General features: G+C 37.8%; 1 protein-coding gene across 1 annotated transcript in view; it reads left to right on the top strand.

Annotated features, from left to right (window-relative positions):
- LOC136882074 (zinc finger protein 501) overlaps nt 1–21,368 on the top strand; it is a 197,929-nt gene that overhangs the window by 158,040 nt on the left and 18,521 nt on the right. The window contains exon 9 of the mRNA XM_067154579.2: nt 20,847–20,896. Coding sequence (XP_067010680.2) covers nt 20,847–20,896 — 50 coding nt within the window. The remainder of the gene's footprint in view (nt 1–20,846; nt 20,897–21,368) is intronic.

Here is a 21,368-nt window from a genome sequence, read left to right as displayed (position 1 = left end):
TTCGACAAACATTCAAACAAGCTTCCACATGATTGCTCCCCGCCTATTGATTCCAACCTTCCCCTAATTTCCCCTCACTCCAGCTCGCAACACACACGACCTCCATAGTCTGTCTTCAGTCAGCCACAATCATCCATGCTAAGCTAATTACTTTTGAGAGGCGAGAACGCAAGTAATCAGATGTGCTGCATTCTTATATCGTAAGATACAAAAATCTTGCCTGATTTCAATAATTACAATAGTCCTTATTCTTATTCTATGGCCATCCACTGTATTTCTACATACGTCATACGATAAGTTATTCCACCTAATTTCTAATAAGAAATGTCAATTTTGCACCAATTACACAATCTTTATATCATCTCTTTGGATTTCCTTCACATGCTCGTTGATCATCTTTATTCTACTAGAAATAACATTGTGCACCTAATTATCAGCTTTTACCAACGGACCTGAATACTGCATGTCAACAGCACCTTCAAGAAGAATTTTAATACCAAGTTTTACTGTATCATCTCATATGTATAATTTTAAGTTTGTTCATCAACAACTTTTGAATGTTTGTGCTCGGAACAATTTAGAACAGCCTCACTATTTTAATTGACATATTCGGCAACCCGATTTATTTCAATGTGTTATTCTGTCCTTGTTTTTTTTTTTGTGTGCTTTTTCTTGAATATTTTATGGCTGATGATGTCTACAAGTTAGACGAAACATGTCCCGTTATATTTTAAATAATGTTGTTTAAATAATTAGACAATAAACTTTTTGTATTATAAAGGTGGAATATTGACTTAACCTTAAAGTATACATATGACAATACGGACTTTACAATGAAATTTATTTTATGTAATGATTATGCCAACCAGGCAAACAAAGCTAACACCTACTTGAATTATAAGATTAAGCTGTCAAAAATAGGCAAGGACATCGTTTTCTTGAAGAAGTGTTTATATGATAAACTCAGTCCTAATTTCTTGAAGTTTAATCAAAATAAGAACAGTACTTCCTATTGGCACAAAAAAAAAACAATTGAAGTCTAATGCATTATGAATCAGAAGTGAAATCAAGTTCCTATATAGGAAAAAATCTTTCCTCAACACAAAGTTATATGAAGCACATCTGATTGCTTCGTCCTCCCTAACCCCTTTAGGATGTGATTCTTTTCAGAAATTTGCACTTACGAAAATAGAGAATATCATAATTAGGAAACAGGCTACTCTAGACAACACACTCATAACAATTCCAACAAAAACTTCCCTTTTCACAGCAGGAACAACTTGGGAGACTTGAAGTTTCACGACCCAGTTGTAAATCTTTCTAGCACTTCAGATATCGACATCTTGGAGAAGGGCCCTAAATTTAATTGGCCTACTGTCTTTAAATTGAAAGATGCCATTGCCATTACCGCTGAAACTGAAAGTCCTATACAAAAATTGCCAATTGACAATCAAACAGAAATTAGACTCAATATTTGTAAAAAAACTTTCTAATTTATTTGAAGTTCACAAATCTACAGCTCCCTTATTTCCTAAAAAAGCCATTGACTCGTTAAAACAAAAAATCAACGAGAATGATCTGATAGTCACAAAAGCAGATAAAGGCAATGCCACAGTTATCATGAACAAAGAAACTTATGTGCAAAAAACCGAAACTTTCTTTTCCGATAATTCATTTAAACTGATGATAAAAGATCCTACTAGCAACATTCAAAAGAGCTTAAAACAATTATTAAAACAAACGTCCTTTATTTTAACTGAATATGAATCTCAGAAACTTATTAATATGAATCCTAGTATTCCCACAGCCAAAGCATTGCCAAAAGTCCACAAAACAGGTATCCCCATAAGACCCATAGTCAACTATAGGAACAGTCCGACTTACAAAACTTCTAAATTTATCCACAACTTCTTGAAGAAATACTACAAGTTTGAAAACCCCAGTTCTATTAAGAATTCCATAGAATTTTGTAATTTGACTAAAAACGTAGAATTGCAACCACAACAAAAAATGTACTCCTTTGACATAAGAAACATGTATTCTAATAGACCGGTCAAAAAACTTTAAAGATCATCAAGGACAATTTTCTAAAACACTGAAAATTAAGCATACAAGAAATAGAAGAATTCTTAAATATTTTAGAATTTGTAACCTCCAATAATTATTTTACCTTTAATGGAAAAATTTACAAGCAAGACAGTCTTCCTTTGGGCTCCCCAGCTTCAGGAATAATGGCAGAAATTTACTTAGACCATTTGGAAAATTCCAAAATTCACAATAAAATTAAAGGTATTGTATTCTGGACACGCTATGTCGATGATATATTTGCCATAATAGATCGTAACATCTCCAACGGTGACATCATTCTCGAACAGTTAAATGCGGTCAATCCATGGATCAAGTTTACTTCCGAAGTTGAAGTTAATAATTCTTTAAACTCTTAGATATCACTATCAACAACAGCTCCAATAAATTCTCTTGCACTATTTTGAGGAAGCCCACCCAAACTGTTAATACCATTCGGCAAGACTCAATACATGCGGAATCTCAAAAAAGAGCAACCTTCTATAGTTTGATCCATAGAGCCTTCCTTGTCCCTTTATCTGATGCAGATCGTAAAAAAAGGAACTCGACTCCATTTGCTTAATAGCGAGAAAAAACTGTTTTAGTAAGCATTTCATTGACGGGATAGTCAACAAAATTGTCAACAAACCCAGTTCAACCCCTTTTAGAGAAACAAAAAGAAAAACAGACAACTATGCCTCTTTCACCTATACCAATAATAAGATTTACAAAATCGCCAACATTTTTAAGAAGCATAAGGTCAACACTGCCTTTAAAACAGTTAACAGCAACATTAATCTCTTTTACAACCATCATAAAATCAACAACACTATGAACAAATACAATAAATCAGGTGTATATAAGTTGAATTGCAATCAATGTTCCACGAGCTGTACTGGGCAAACCGGGAGAGGCTTTTTGATCAGATATAAGGAACATGTCAACGCTGCTAAACATAGAAGATACTCCTCCATGAGCACTCATATGACAGAGTCCAATCATTTCTCCACTTCCATAGAACAGGACCTAAACATTCTTTATTTTCATAATAAGGACAGTTTACTCAACGTTTTAGAAAACATTTATATCAACATAGATCAAAAACGCAACCCCACTCTTAATTTGAATGAGATTTCTGAAACTACGATTGTAATTTTTGAGGCATTGCTTAACAGTTCCTATTTCGACAAACATTCAAAGAAGCTTCCACGTGATTGCTCCCCGCCTGTTGATTCCAACTTTCCCCTAATTTCCCCTCACTCCAGCTCCCAACACACACGACCTCCATAGTTCGTCTTCAGTCAGCCACAATCATCCATGCTAAGCTAATTACTCTTGAGAGGCGAGAACGCAAGTAATCAGATGTGCCGCATTCTTCTCTTTCTTTCATTCTTATTTCATAAGAGACAAAAAAACTTGCCTGATTTCAATAATTACAATAGTCCTTATTCTTATTCTAGGGCCATCCACTGTATTTCTACATACGTCATACGATCAGATATTCCACCTAATTTTTAATAAGAAATGTCAATTTTGCACCAATTACACAATCTTTATATCATCTCTCTGGATTTCCTTCACATGCTCGTTGATCGTCTTTTTTCTACTAGAAATAACATTGTGCACCTAATTATCAGCTTTTACCGACGGACCTGAATACTGCATGTCAACAGCACCTTCAAGAAGAATTTTAATACCAAGTTTTACTGTATCATCTCATATGTATAATTTTAAGTTTGTTCATCAACAACTTTTGAATGTTTGTGCTCGGAACAATTTAGAACAGCCTCACTATTTTAATTGACATATTCGGCAACCCGATTTATTTCAATGTGTTATTCTGTCCTTGGTTTTTTTGTGTGCTTTTTCTTGAATATTTTATGGCTGATGATGTCTACAAGTTAGACAAAATATGTCCCGTCGTATTTTAAATAATGTTGTTTAAGTAATTAGACAATAAACTTTTGGTATTGTAAAGGTGGAATATTGACTTAACCTTAAAGTATACATATGACAATACGGACTTTACAATGAAATTTATTTTATGTAATGAAAGTAAAGTTGTTCAACAATCCCATGTCACACAGAAATCCATAGAGAACTGTTTGCCAACAGTAATGCCTCTAGTTCTTTACAGTGTGTATTGTGAGAACTTTATCTAATATACGGAGATAAGCGAGACACTGTATCATTGCGAGCTCAGCTCGTCAAATTGTGTGAATGTGTTAATGGTAACAAACAAGCAATGATTTGAAGGCTTCTGAAAATAAATTGCCATTATAATCAGAAATTATTTTCAAGAAGGTTTTACCTTAAATACAAGCAGATTATATTTAATGAATCAGATGTAAAAATAAAGAATTAGGTTTTACCTTAAATACAAGCAGATTATATTTAATGAATCAGATGTAAAAATAAAGAATTAAGCAATTGGTCACCCTTAATTTTAAAGATTAATGTCGCTGTTAAGTAGGTAATGAATCAAAATGATATCGACTCATCTCCCAATAACAAATCGTCAAACAGGATGAACAAAATATATCACTTGGAGCTACCAGAGGTAAGAGTTTTAACCTCAGACATCAATACGTAATTCCCAGAAAGCACATGATGATAGAATGATTCACATTAGTCTTCTCTTCTTTCAAGTTGGCACATGCACACATCATAATAATAGAAGAACAAAACAAAAGCGTAATATAAGTGGTGATTTAAAAGTTTTCGTTCGATGGCCATGCAGTCCTGAATCGGGAGGCCAATCCGGCAAAATCACCGTGAGCATTGAGGCGCTCACCCCACCGATGTACCGTGTCCTGCCGCACATCCTCGTCTGACAGGAAGCGTTGACCCCTCGAGACCTTTTTGGAGGGACCGAAGGTGTGATAATCACATGGGGAGAGATCGCGACTTTAGGCCTCATCCACCACGTGCTTGGTGTTGTCCGTAATGGATGAGACTGGCCTCCCAGATAGACCGGCATCTTGTGGCGGAAACGCGATCCACATGGATCTTGGTGCACCATTCCACAACGGTGATTTTCGACAGATACGCTGCCTCATACATGATCTTCATTGTCCTTCAGTAGCCAAGAGCAGAATAACAACACGTTGGTCCTATTTGGATGCATTCAGTAATAATATCAGCATAGCTCACATGGCTTGATTTAACGCGCGCACCTCGGCACGACATAACTGCCACTCTAATCCCTTTTCCAACATGTTCATGCTTATATATCTGCATTGGAGTCGCGCTGCGTTGCATGTCTGCTGTAGCAACGCCCTGGAATGAAAAATTTCTGATTACGGCTTATCAAATCAAATCAAATCAAATCAAAATCTCTTTATTTGCAAATGAGGTGTCTACCTCGGTGGCAAATGGTACACTAAAATACATTATTGTCAAGCTCTAAATTTTAAATTAACAAGAGACGAAGAAAATTTTCCTAGAATACAATTTTATACAATTTACGCTAATAATTTGTTCTATTAAACACATACATCATCCTTAATAAATTTATATTGTTTACAAAATTCTACTTATAATATCTTACAAACATAGTCAACTCATATACAGTATGTGAAATTACTTCTAATAATAATATACAACTGGTATAAGATTAAAATTAACATTGAATTTATTTACATATTTATATTTTACCCATTTTGGAACCTAAGTAGCATAACGACCTGCTGCGTCTTAACCAGAACCCCTTTTGCCACCACTTTTCAGAGTTCCTGAAGGGCCTTCACAGCTACCGTAGCGGTCCCAGGGCCCTCGAAGTCCCCACTGTACTTCACCCCTACAGGCAGTCCCCTACTTGGGCTGTCCAAACTCCATAGACCAGGGGATGGAATTAATTTAATCACACACATTTTTTATTTACAATATCCTGCACTGGTCGAATGTCCTCTAACATTTCATTTATTTTCTCTGTTGTTTATTCTCTTCTTGAATATCTGTACAGATTTTGGAAAAGGATCAAACACTACCCCTGGTAAACTGTTCCACTCCTTCACGCCCTTCCCAATGAATGAAAATTTACCCCAATCGCTTCTGCTAAAATTCCTTCTAATTTTGTACTTGTGGTCAGTTCTACCAATATAATTATTTTCCAACTGAAGCCTCTCACGGATATCTCTCCATGCTTCTTCTCCTGTATAGGCTCTATATAATCCTATAAGTCTAGTTTTCTCCCTTCTCTTACTTAAAGGTTCCCAACCAAGTTCCTTTAACATTTCTGATACACTACTCTTTCTCCGGAAATCCCCTGTTACAAACCTTGCAGCTTTCCTCTGCACACCATCTAGTTCTTTTATTAGGTATTCTTGGTGAGGATCCCAAACACTGTTTGCATATTCCAATAATGGACGAACCATACTTAAGTAACTATTTTCTTTTAATTCTTTGTTGCATCCTTTAAGTAGCCTCATTATGACATGTAACGATCTGTATGCTTTCCCAACAATGTCATCAACATAACCCTTCCAGTGCAAATTACTTTCAAATCTCACACCTAAGTATTTGCACTTGCCATCTTTAGGGATAACTACCTCATCCAAAGTATATTCAAATTCAGTTTTAAAGCTCCTGTTTGTAAATGTTGTAACAGTTGATTTGCCTCCATTAATCTTCATATAATTTTCTTCAACCCATTCTTGGATACTCTCAAGGTCCCTTTGTAATTCTGAGCAATCCTCAATGTTATTTATTTCCCTATAAACAATTATGTCATCTGCATACTATCTTATTTTCGATGTTATATTGTTCCCTAAATCATTTGCGTATATTAAGAAAAGTAACAGACCGATTATACTACCCTGTGCAATTCCCTTCCAAACTTTCTCTTCCTGTGATATATAATTTCCTACTTTGACTTTCTGAACCCTTGAATTTAGAAATGTTCTTATCCAACGTATAACCCTTACGTCCAATCCTATTCCCTCCAATTTCTTTAATAATATTCCATGTTCCACTCTATCAAAGGCTTTGGAAAGATCTATGGCTATGCAATCTAACTGGCCTCCTGAATCCAACTGATCTGATATGTCCTGCTGAAATCCCACCAGTTGTGCCTCGCAAGAAAATTTCTTTCTAAATCCATACTGGCTCCTCATGAACCAATTTTTATCATCACATATCCCTCTGATGTACTTTGCTATTAAACTCTCCAGTATTTTACAAACTATACTGGTCAGGCTGATTGGTCTGTAGTTCTCTGGTTTCCTTTTATCACCCTTTCCTTTATAAATTGGTATTATTATAGATTCCTTCCATTCCTTTGGCATTACACTATTATTTATGACATAGTCAAAGAGAAATTTTAAATAAGGCACTATATACCACCCCATCGTCTTTAATACCTCCCCAGTAATTTGATCACTTCCTGCTGCTTTTCCTTGCTGAAGCAGTTGGATTTCTCTGAAAATATCTTCATTTGTGAATGAGAAGCTTCTTGTTTCCCTATGCGTCTCTCCCTCTCCATCTTCTGTTATGGTTTCCAAGTCCTGACAATCTTCTACTGAATCTCTGAATTCCCTACTGTTCTCAGTATCTGTTAAATAGTGTTCACCCCCTTCTCCCACCATTGTAGGAATTTGGATTCCTTTTCCTTTTTGATTCCTAATATATGAATACAGCTTTTTCCATTTCCCTTTGTGGTCATTACCCTCTTGAAGAATGCCATTCATATAATTCTCTTTTGCTTCCTTTTTCACTCTATTCAGTTCCCTCATTAGCTGTTTTCTAGTTTCTCTATTCTCCCTACCCTCTTTGATTTTCCTGTTTACTATTCTACATTTTCTTTTTAATTTTCTTATTTCCCTTGTATAATAAACAGGGTCTGAGGTCATTTTACCCTTCTTAACAGGTACAAATCTCTTCTCTCCTTCCCAAATGATTCCTGGCTTACACCGAGCATACCCTCTGGTATGGTACAACTTGACCGGTATTCCCTCTTACGGCATGATAGATCCGATGGCAGAAGAGGAGGTGGGGTGGCCTTGTACTGCAGAAACGACTTAAAAAGCCGGGTGATATGTGTATCTAACAATGCACAGCTGGGGCCAGAATTCATGTTTGTTGAAGTCATTATTAACCAACAGAAACTCCTTATAGTTATTGTATACAAGCCGCCCAAAATAACAAATATGACTGAATTCGAAGTTCGTTTACTTGACCTACTGCCTAGTTACGAGCATATTATTGCCATAGGTGACTTCAACATTAACCTACTTACTAAAACGCACGAAACTAAACATTTTATTGACATGTTTTCTTCCTGTGATATGACCATCCTCCATTTAGAGCCTACTAATCACATTTACACAGAAAACTACGAAACACACACGCTCATTGACCACATAGTGACAAATAACCCAAACAAAGTTATAACTCATGGCCAGTTACCAGTCCCAGCCATCTCCACTCATGACCTTATCTACCTATCCTACTCCCTTCGAATGCCAAAATATAAACCTAAGTATGTTATTTACAGAAACACAAAAGACATTGATATGGACGAGTTAAGACATGACGCTTACAATCTACCCTGGAATGACATACTCTTATTGGACGATATAGACGCGAAAGTAGACAAGTTTAACTCCCTTGTAATCACTCTGTACGATAAACACGCCCCTAAGCGACAGATAAATGTTACTCGCCCATCTTGTCCCTGGCTAAATAATGAAATTAAAAACATGATGGCCCACCGCGATGCACTTTACCGCCGCTTTAAACGAACTCGTGACCAAAGTGACTTCGAAAATTATCGGGTCCTTAGAAATAGAGTTAAACAGTTCGTTAGAAACCGTAAATTTACTTACTTGCAAAACATGACTGCAAACATGAATTCTGGCAGTGCTTGGAACACGCTTCGTTCCCTAGGCATAGGGAAACCTCAGCAACAACCTCATGTGCCAGACATACCACTCGATAAGTTAAATGAATTTTTTACTGAAGAAAGAACACCACCTAATGTACTAAATTCCCCAAACTCAGTACCCGACTCCATTATGAACCCTTTACCTGACCAAGAACATTTTACATTTCGCCCCGTTACTGCTAATAAAGTTATTCTATCAAATCAAAAGCCAGAGGAGTGGATGATATCCCTATAACTTTCTTACACAACATTATTGGTGCTGTTTTACCAATTATTACCCACATTTTTAACTACTGCCTTAAAAATGGAACCTTTCCTTCACTATGGAAACTAGCCAATGTTATCCCTGTGCCTAAGAAGCCTGACCCCTCCCTACCATCCGACTACAGACTAATTTCTATCTTACCTGCGATTTCCAAAGCACTCGAGCGTCTGGTTCATGAGCAGGTGTTGGAATACCTAAACAACCATTCTCTGCTAGACCAATTGCAATCTGGCTTCAAGAAGGGACACAGCACAGCAACTGCCCTGCTTAAAGTGACTGATGACATACGACACGCAATGGACCAAAGACTGCTGACAGTACTTACTCTCCTCGATTTCAGTAGCGCATTTGATACTATAAACATCCAGACTCTACTAAATAAGATGCAATCTTACTACTTCGATCAACGAACTATTAATTTCTTTTCATCGTACCTCAAAAATCGCGCGCAACGAATCATAACCCCTGATCAAACCTCTCACTGGCTAACCAGGAAGGAAGGCACGCCGCAGGGTAGTGTTTTAGGCCCATTGCTCTTTATTTTGTACATAAACGACATTTCATCTAATTTAAAGAATTGTAGCTACCATCTTTATGCGGACGACTTACAAATTTATTGTCACTGTAAGACCTCTGACTTGCCTCATGCCATAACAGGCATCAATGCTGACCTTCAGCGACTTAATGCTTACTCCTTGAAAAATTCCCTCCTTCTTAACCCCTCCAAGACACAAGCAATCATTATTGGCTCTCAAAAATTGTTGGCCACACTACGGTACGAAACTATTCCTCCAGTTATACTGAATGGTAGAGTTATTCCATTCAGCCAAACTGTGAGAAATCTTGGAGTGACAATGAACGAAACATTAAATTGGACTGAATATATTAAGAATGTGTGTAAAAAAATATTTTCGATACTCCATTCGGTTAAAAGAAACAGCGATATTCTACCTTGTAATGTGAGAGTCAAACTCATGCAAACGCTAGTGCTTCCCGTCCTCGACTACTGTGACGTCATTCTGGTAGACGCAACAAAAGAGCAGACTTTGAAACTTCAGCGAGCGCTTAATTGTTGCCTTAGATTTATATACAGTCTGAGTTATGATACGCATGTCACCCCATACTATCACACTATTTCATGGCTGAAACCTGACAAACGACGAACGTATCACATACTGATACAGATATACAGACTGCTCTCTGAAGACAGACCACTATACATTTCTTCCCAGCTTAAGTATTTGTCCTCCTTTCACAGCAGTAATACCCACTCTGCTTCCTCCCTTTCTATTCCTGTCCACCGATCCTCTATGTACAACAATTCCTCCGTTGTGGCAGGTTCTAGACTTTGGAATTCCCTGCCAGTCAGTGTCAGAAATTCCACCTCATTACCTAAATTCAAGTCTGCTTGCCGAGACTACCTGCTAAATGCAGCTGACTAACTTGTATGACTGGAAGATCGAATGAATGTGAGTGAGAAAAGTGTAATGTATTTTTGTGTAGGTTATTATTTACTGTATAATATGATGTACTCAGACTTTATCACTACAGTGGTTAAGTGTAAGAGAGGGCCAAGAGCCCTAACTTTGCCACCTACAAAGGCATAATAAATAAATAAATAAATAAATAAATAAATTACTCCCTTCACTTATCCAACAACTGAATTGTGATTTAAGGTAAGTCCCAAATTCATCAACTTTAGTTTTTCTGTATAATTTCTTGTCTTGTGTGACCCTCTTATTAAGCCTTTTTGGTACCAGTCCTACATCCATTATTACAGCCTTATGGTCACCTATTCCTTCAATTACCTCAGTTTTATCAACAATTTCCCATGGTTTAACCAAGAATACATCTAGTAAGTTATTGAGACGAGTCGGTTCTTGTACTACTTGTGTAACTCCTCCCTCCCAAATTAACTTATTTGCCAGTTTCTGTTCATGGGCTTCACTTGCAGCTCCATTCCATTCAACTTCAGGCAAGTTTAGATCTCCCCCAATTACCATATCATTATTATTGTTTTTATGAGTATAATCTATTATTTTCTCAAATATTTCCATGTCTCTTTCCTCTCTTCCAGGCCTGTATGTTCCTATAATTCCCACCTCCTTCATATTATGACAAATTAATTTTATCCCTAATATTTCATCCCTTTCATCGGTAAACCATTCATGTGAACAATAAGTTTCCTTCACCAGAATAAACACCCCCCCCCTCCCTTTTTATCTCCTCGATCTCTACGATAGACTGTGTACCCTTCTGGAAATACTTCTCTATTACCCACCCCTTCTCTCAACCATGATTCTACTCCTATCACCACTAGGGTTGGGCAGACCGGAACATTCACTTGTTCCGCAACATTAGGAACTTGAGGCGGAGTGTTTCGGTACAGAGTGCCGAGACATGGGACACAGGACACAGGACTGTAACTGCGTCCTAGAGAGAACTTCGAGAGGCAACAGGACATGCTCCGCTTCAGCTGGAATGTGCCTGAACCGAACGTGCTGTGCCAAGGCCGCACTAGATGGATTAGTTGGCCTTGGCTGTGTCTGCCTGTCGATACCGGCTGTGTGCCGCCCTGTGTTGGAGTGTCAACATTTTTTCATCCAGTTATATCTTTAATTCCAAAGCGATGACCCGTATTTTTCTTGGGCTTAAAAGTTTCCTTAAAGTCCAAATTAATTTTTAACATCAATCCCCGAGAAAGTGTTGAGGGAAATTTTCGAGATATTGAAGAAAGTAAATGGAAGTTGAGAGGAAGGAATTCGAAGTGCAGAGAGCATAAGGCGGGGCGCACAGGCGAAGCAGCTAAAGCAGTGCAGCGCAGAGCAGATTTTTGTAATCCACACAAATCATTGCACCATCGCAAGTTGACAGACAGGGCAGGACAGAGCAGAGCAGGCCGGTTCTGCACGTACTTCCGCCTACCACGCGATGTCTTCGAAACACAGTTTCCTGCGCACATGTCACGCAGTTAAGAAATGGAGGAGAAAATTACCACAGCCATTCAGTCTCACCATGTTTTGTAGGTACTATGTGAATCATGTGGACTGCAATGCAGTATGTACGTATATATGTATGTTTGTGAGAAAATGGCTGAACAGAATTTAATGAAAATCGTTATGTAAATTCGGGGAATAAGGCACTACAGTCCAGGCTATAAATCATTTTATTCACGCTGCGTAACAAGGTAGTTTAGAAAAAGGCCTAAAATGTAATCCACCGAGCAAGTGGCCGTGCGGTTAGGGTCGCGCATCTGTGAGCTTGCATTCGGGAGATAGTGGGTTCGAACCCCACTGTCGGCAGCCCTGAAGATGGTTTTCCATGGTTTCCTATTTTCACACTAGGCAAATGCTGGGGCTGTACCTTAATTAAGGCCACGCCCGCTGCCTTCCCAATCTTCCACCCTTCTTCCGTCGCCGAAAACCTTCGATATGTTAGTGCGACGTTAAACAAACAGCAAACAAAAGAATGTAATCCTCATATATCTATGAAACAATCCATGACCCAAGTTCTCGCAACATATAGAATTTAAGACAAAGATCTAATGCTGATTATGGGGAGCATCATAGCCGACTCCGTCGAGGGCGTCATCCATCATCACATTTATGTGAAGAGATAAATACGGAAAATCATTTATCATGTCTTGTCAAATATAAATGCAAACGCGTTCACAACAGATTGTCAATGTTGATTGATTTTAGTATCTTGTGTCTTGTGACAACTAGATGAAAATCTAGCAGTACATTTGTAAATACATATTTTTCCCTCTCCCCCACTGTGACCCTATTAATGAATTTACCATGCAAGTTGGTCGTGCGGTTAGGACCGCCTTGCTTTAAGCTTGCATTCGGGAGATAGGGGGTTCGAACTCCACTGTCGGCAACCGTAAAGATAGTTTTCCGTGGTTTCCCATTTTCACACCAGGCTAATGCTGGGGGGGGGCTGTACCTTAATTAAGGCCTCGGTCGCTTCCTTCCCATTCCTAGCCCTTTCCTATTCCATCATTGCCATAAGACCTATCTGTGTCGGTGCGACGTAAAAAATATAAAATAATAATCATGAATTAAATTCTTTCCTTAGTCCATATGAACGCCGAACATCGGTAAGATAGAAATATTGTTCAGTCTTGTAAACTGGCAAAGGTGGTTGTTTTTATTGCGATTGTCTTGAGCTGAATAACCGCGTTGCCATCAGCACAAGGGAAATTGTGAAGATGACTAACAAAATGAGAAAAATCGCGAATGCTTGTAGAAAAAGTAAAAAGAGCCTCTTTATACTGGATGCCCCAGTATCACAGAGTCTAAAGAAAACATGTTATTTCTGAAAACCGACGAGACTCTGCGTGGCAATGTGCGCTCACGTCCACTTCGCAATTTCGTAAGCTTCGCGGTGTTCTGCTCTGCTCTTCCCTGCTCTGCGGCCAACTGCTTCTCAATGTGCGCCCGGCCTAACAGCACGAAAGTACAACAATGTATTCATCCAGTTATATTTTTAATTCCAAAGCGACGACCCATATTTTTCTTGGGCTTAAAAGTTTCCTTTAAGTCCAAATTAATATTTAACATCAATCCCCGAGAAAGTGTTGAGGGAAATTTTCGACATATTAATTACTCACTAATTACTCACAATACAGGCCAATACATTCAACTGGTGAAAATATTCTTGAATTGGTTATTTTTAAACACCTGCACTGCCATTGTAACCGTGTTATGTGTATTTTATATTGACCGGAAAAATCTTAACCTAATAGCAGCCTTTAACGTGATTACTGGGCGCGAATTTCAGTGCTCCGACTGTTCGTTCACGTTCCCTGCAGCTTTATGCTGGATCATGGCCATAACTACACACAGGCACACACCACACAGCACGTTCCGTACAGGCACACTCCCAGTTCCCACTAGCGCGGAGCATGTAATGTTGCCTCTCGAAGTTCTCTCTACACTGCGCAGTTGCAGTCCCGCGTCCCGTGCGCCCGCTGCACAGTTCAGCTAGTAGGCGAAGGGCAGTGCATAGTGGCGCTTCTGATGGGACAGCGAGTCACTGTCTCCGGCTCGCTTGAGAATGTTTCGGAACAATTGACACTCGGTGTTCTGGAACAGCGGAACATAACTGTGCACCGGCACCTTGTGCCGAAACAGGGACATAGTGCCCAATCCTAATCACCACATCAGTCTCATAAGATTCCATCAATGTACTGAATTTTAATTCTTTATTTACTACACTCTGACAGTTTACCAAGAGCAATCTCAGACCTCCTTCCTCCCAAAAACTTGACTGTTGCAATTGGGTAACGTTTGACTCACGAGTTGAGAACGTCCCTGGAACCCAGATCCTTGTACATAGATCTTGATTTAAGGGTCTGGGTTTTCTGGCAAGTTTCCCTGTATGTGCCAGTTTAGTGGTATGGGTTTTCTTAAGTACAGATTAGTTTGCAAATCTCTGTTGATAATTGTAGCAATTTGTCTACAGAGAGTTGCTTTTCCATTACCATTCAGATGTAACCCATGCCTAGTGAACATTTGCCTGCCAAGACCTGAAGTATCTACTACATAGACATTTCTAAAACTCTTACATAATCTCTTGATTTTTATATTTACATCATGTACAGCTTTGTTCACACATGAGTCCTCTAAAAGGTCATACCTAGGTGGCACATTAACTACAATTACTTTTGAGTCAGGTAGTTTGGAAATCTTACCTCTGAGAGTCATAATTAGTTCCTCACCTTCATTTGCAGCAATGTCATTTGTACCACTCACAATTACCACATAATTGTCCTTCTCTAACACAGGATCACAACTTGAAAGGACGTCTTCAGTTTTGGCACCCGGTTTTATCAGCCCTAAAACCTCAGTTTCTGGATTCTGCAGCTCATCCTTGATGCCTTCTGCCATACCCCGCCCTTGACTGTCTGCGTAGAGATGAATCTTTGGCGATCTTGACTTTCGGTTGGTTTTCTTCTTCTGTAGGTTACCTCCACTGGATTTAAGATTATTTGGAAAACTTGGTATGTCTTCTTCTGGAACTTGCTGAAGTAACTGAAATCTATTTTGGCACTGCAAAGAGTTTTTTCCCGGTTTTAAGTTGTACGTAGTTTCTCCCATATGTTTAACATTAGGCCTAAAATGGCTACGCGTCACTTCCGTCCACGGCGATCTTTCTTCTCCAATGTCTTCTTTATCTTCCAGTTTCTTTATTCTGTCCTTTAAGCTTTCATTTTCATGTTTCAGAGCGCATAAATCTTCTTGTAGCACTCCTAAAATCTTAATTATAGTTTCGTATGTCTCTCTTTCTTGTTGTTCTGCCTCACTTTCGGTTTGTTTACACTCGGGACACAGCCACTCACTTTCTTCAATATCAGTCCTATTTACAATATTTGCACAACGAAAATGGTACCATTCATCACACTTACGACACAGAATCCCATTTTTAACTACTCTTCTGCATTTGCCACATTTTTCACTGCATCTTACACCATTATCTACTACGGATATCACAGACTCACACACAGTAGTCGCCATCTTACTACATCTTATAACAGTCCTGTCAAGAATAAGGAAATTGCCCTTACAAGGCTGATATTCAGTTTGAACAGTAGATAATTAGAGGTACCGGTAATTAAAATAAAACCACATAAAGTAATATTAAGTGAGCTGTACAGGTAACATTCCTCATAATAGCTAATCACTACCCAATTATATTCGGTATAACTTTTGTAACATAACCTGGAAAAATAACTCAAATAACCATGATGATGCCATTAAATTAAGGTGCTAAAGTTATACAGTGAGACTCAAGCTCAGAATAGTTGCAGATTTTAAGTTGCAAAGTTGATTAGCTTGACTGAAACAGAATTAAGTAAACCTCAGTTATATTAAAGGCATCTCTAGAATACAATTCGTGTAAATAAGGTAATAGAAATCTGAGATTGCACTAGCTAAATTAACCAGGAAAATAGGAAAAATTTAAATAACAATTGTTCAAATAGAAAATCAAAGAAGAGGAATATAATGGCCAATTCATTTTAAAGTCTCCAACAATTTACACAGAATATTTATTTATTAAGTTATTTAAAAACTTTAACCATTTTCAATATCTTTGTAGTATTGTCATTAGTGACACAAAGTCCTCTGTTGAAATCACTAACAGAGTCCCAAAAGGAGCCCATTTTTATCACTAAGTTATGTCTCTTCTATGGGATAACCACTGCCATTAAGTACAAAGAGAACCCTTTATCAGGTATACTTTGTGCCAATAACTACATATGCCCTTGAAACCTGTACAATCAACAGTAGAGACAGTAGCAGACTTCAAGCTGCAGAAATGACGTTCCTGAGGTCAGTGCTACAGAAAACAGGAAGAGATAAGATCCGGAATGAAGAGATCCCTCACAATACACAAGTAAAGGAGTCACTAAGCAAAAATGTAAGAACATCGACTCGAATGGCGCAGCCTTTGGGCTGAATACCCAACATATATACCGTACATATAAAAAGGACGGAACAAATGAGAACAGCAAGGAAATGGCTAGAAAAGGAACTGGAAGGCAAAAGACCTAGGGGAAGACCAAGGAAACGGTGGATCAGTCAAGTAAAGCAGGACCTTGTAGGATGAGGAGTGGAATGGCACCAAATTGAAAAGGAAGAAATGTACCTGGATAGACAAAGATGAAGAGCACTCTTGTACCTCACCCGGGCGACTGGTTAAAGGATGATGATTATGATTATTATTTGAATGAAAACTAATCCCATGAGACTCAGCATACTCTCAAAATATTTTTTTATATTGTTTTCATTTATGTACATAAATTTGACATGATTACTTCAGCACCATTATGACAGTTTCATCTCATAAAGATTCAGATAATCCAGATTGCTTCTGAAATAATTCAAAGAAATTTGGAATGACACCACAAGACCCTATTAGAAGTCCTATTACTAAATATTTCAGATGAAATTTTTCCTTGAAATATCCAACTGATGGCTCATATATGTTCTTTTAAGCAATTACTTCTTCTGACTGATTTCTTCCAGTTTTAAATCTATTCAAGATTTTTTTATAACAGTTAAGTAGTGTAATGGTTGTAGCATGATTATGCCATTACCAATTCAAAGTCTATTAAAGAAACTATTTAAAATAGTTTATGTTGGGTCCACCTTGTCAGTACACTTATTATGATCAAATCAAGGACTTCACTGGTGAAGGAAATGCATATTGTTCCTGAAACATGTCTGATAGAATAAATAATTGTCAGTCATAAAAAGTGTATTGACAAGGTGGACCCAACATAAACTGTTTTAAATAGTCTCTTTAATAGATTTAGACAAGTCATCAAATAAAATACCTATTATGGTTAAGTTTATCAACAATCACTCGGAGTACAGAAATTCCGTCAACTAAAAAAAAACTGCATTGAAGCAAATATAACATAGAAACTTATTTGACACAGTCAGAAGTTGAAGGCTTGCAGGACACTTCAATACAGGCGTAACAAACAAACCATGAATTAAGTAAAAATAGGTGCCTAACAGTAACATACACCATACAAACTGTTTCTTCCTTTAGCTTTGCGATCTTAACTGAATCTGTTGAGGTAATGGTTGCAATGTAGGAAGCCTCACAGTGATGACCACTTGTTGCCTTGTAATCTGCTGGTCTTTGGACTCAACAGTTATCACTTAGGCCTGTATTCACAAACGTCAATTAATTTTGCTGTTATCTCATATTTCCCAAACTCGCATAATCTCGGATAGCGCTCACTTCTGTATTCACCACAGATTTTATCATCTTGGTTTACCAAAACTAAGTTTTCCTTTCAATCTGAATTTGAACTTCAAATTTTTCATACTGAAAATGAAAACCTACAGCCTGTTTTCCAGTCAGTGACCGGATCAGGGATGGAATCAGTGAAGCCCCATCTTGCGGCAAGAATAGGAATTGTGCCAGCTGCTGAAGCCAGTCCGACTTCTCTGGGGCAGTGATTAATGGCTGAAAGATGAAATGATAGTGGAGTGTGTTGCTGGAATGAAAGATGACAAGGAAAAATGGAGTACCCGGAAAATATACGACTATGTACTGTTGCCACTATCAAAATGTAAACAAGCTTTCATTTCATTGTGGGTCTGCAAATAATTTATCAAAAATTATGTCTCTAGTGACCAGAAATGAAGAAGGAAGCCTAATATGGCTTTCCAAGTGTTATTGAATTTGGTGACAGAAGGCATTAACATCATTAAGATAAGAAAACCGATTATAGCCTACACATTGTATATTTCATTCAAAAAATAAGGCAGTATTCCTTTATTTTTCCTTAGAAAGTCACCCATTCGTGTACCATAGAACACATAAGGTATAATCGAGAATTCATCTAGTTGATAAGTCTAGGTTATTTTAGAAGTGAAGCTTTCATGGTGTGAAGAATTATTTAATTTAATTTCCGGGTTGAACCGCGTTGTACTTGTACGCACATCATGTACAGTTTGCTGACGTTTTGAATACATTGCAGTATTCTGTGTCAAGGCGACGGAAATACCCCTACTCGATCCGAGGTAATCAGTCTCCCAGGCAGAAATTACACTACTAGAGTGGCCTTGATCTTGGCCTTTTATATCCTAGCCTTTCTGGCTGACGTAAGCCCTGGCTGTCTCGTGAGAATTCTGGAAAGTATGTGACACAGCCAGGTAGTGGAGGCATGCCCGCGCTGTTATGTAATGGGGTTGCGGCCTGTGTGTTTATGTTGTGGTCTGTATGTCTTAAGCTATGAATGATAGGCATCCAAGAATTACTGATTTTATATTCTTCTTCTAAATTTATGTTGTTCGGATGTTTCTTGATTTCGATAGCCTCGCGGATTTTCCTTTCCAGATTCCAAGGGATAGCTGCTAGGATCTTGGTCTTGTCAAATGATATTCCATGCCTAGTTTCGTAGGAATGCTTCGCTACTGCTGAAATATCTGTGTTTTGGTTCTTGGTGTGACGGATATGTTCTTTTAGGCGGGTGGAGATCAGACATTTTGTCTCACCTACATAACAAGCTCCGCAGCTACATTCAATGTGATATATTCCAGGGGCCTGTAATTCTATTGTGTCTTTTACTGGTGGTAGATAACGGGCTAGCTTACGGTGAGGTTTATAGATAGTTTTTATGTTGTATTTGTCCAGTATCTTGCCGATCCTGTCTGTAGTGTTTTTAATGTATGGCAGTATCGCTGTTTTCTGGCGGGTCAGTTCTTCTTTCCCGTTGTTTTCTCCTGCGGCGGCCTTTTCTTTGTTCTCTTCTGATATTTTACTGCAATGTACTCGAAACTTCGGCAAACTGTACGTGATGTGCGTACAAGTACAACACGGTTCAACCCGGAAATTAAATTAAATAAGTCTAGGTTATGTTCGACCATGGATAACTCTGACAGTGTCGAAGCTTTAACTGACCTAAAATGTGTTTTAAAATCAGTGTCACCGTATTCCTCATAGCACTGATTCCAGCCATCTACAAGCTCTAATCTTGAAAGGCGTAGACTTCCTGTTTTACCGGCCAACCTTTCTCCAGTAAAATTTTAAACTGAGATAATGTTGTTGGTGAATACAGGCCTTAATATTGATTATTTTAACCATGTTGGTCCGTATTGACTTATATTCAATTTCTACGAAACACTTTTCCACCTTGTCAATTATTTTATTATAATTATCTACCGTACATGTTCTTCAGCAGTGCACAGACATCAAACAAAATCCTTGGAGTTGATACATTTGTACAGTACAGTCATCAACAAAACAAATTAAACATAAATCTTGAAATCGTTAAAATATTTCTTGTGTGTCTAAACTGTTCACTTACACTTACTATGTCATTAGTAAAAACTTTAAAAAGAGAATAATATTAAAGATTTTCATTAGTTAAAAATTTCACTGGAATGTATTTTAATAAATGTACATTAACCCTTAACACTCGAAGAAGTCCTGTTAGTGTTGTATTGAATAGGTGGAAACCTTTAACTTTTGTTTTACACTGTGTTGCTCTTCAATAAGGATTAATATGAAATTTATTACCTATGATTAAGTTTGTCTAGTGAAACAACTCTACTCATAGTTATATTTCTCTAAAAATATGCGTGTAGTGCTTTTTATCATTATGGCTAAAACTGAGCAAAAACAGAAATGAAGAGAAGTTCTTTACATGATTATGTAAATCTGAAAATGAAGAATTTGTAGGGTTTTTTTTTTTTTTTTTTCCCCCTCTATATAGCATATCTCAAAAGACACAACTAAACAAAAATCTAGTTTCATTGCAAAGATTTTGAAGAAGTGGGTTTCTCTTCACCTTTCTTTGCACCTAGCACAGTTCTTTGTGCCTAGATGAAGAGTGGCTCTCCAATCAGTGGCCCCTCATCTTGACTGAAAAAAAATATACTTTCCACAGACTATAAGCAAATACTGATCAACAGTTGCAGTTAACACAGGCTGTTTTTAGAATATAAGCATACATCGGAGCACATCCAACATACAAGTGGAGAGAATTAAGGTTAGAACTGAATCATTCAAGTTGTTGGGTATTTTATCTTTTTCAGAATTTCAATAATTTTATGAGGATTTTAAGTTGATACATAATAAAATTAATATATTATTTGATTTCCATAGGATATACTGAAGGCAGAAAACCATAACATAAATGGAGGCTCATCATTACAGTAAGTAATCAATACATTTCATATATATTTTCTTGCTTGACATCATAGTTGAGTATGATTCATTAGAAACCATGATTTCCTTGTATTGAACATTTTAGTCAGATCTACTTGGTTAAAACCAATACATGGACAACATTATCAAGAACCATTCATGTACTTTGTGGTTATCATAGTTACCGTAACAATTTCAGCCTATTTATAGTACAGCGTGCATAAACCCTGTGACGTCACTGTACCATAGCAACATGGGAGAGGATCAGCATGTATTGGTCAGACACTGCTCCAAGTGCTCTCATTGGTCGCTGAGTCATTGGAGGCCTCGAGGTGTGCAGATACGAGGAGACCGACAATGTCTGGAGGTTGCCACGAGCTTCGAATGGCCAGTATATCTTGAAAGGATGGTCCCCTTATATAAGGCGGTGGACAATGCGAGGAGTTCAGTGTGTGGACTCGGTGAGAAGCGACTGAGAGC

Source organism: Anabrus simplex, chromosome 10, assembly GCF_040414725.1.
Source record: "Anabrus simplex isolate iqAnaSimp1 chromosome 10, ASM4041472v1, whole genome shotgun sequence".
NCBI lineage: Eukaryota > Metazoa > Arthropoda > Insecta > Orthoptera > Tettigoniidae > Anabrus > Anabrus simplex.
The sequence above is the reverse complement of the archived record's forward strand: the minus strand, read 5'-3'. Positions and strand labels throughout refer to the sequence as shown.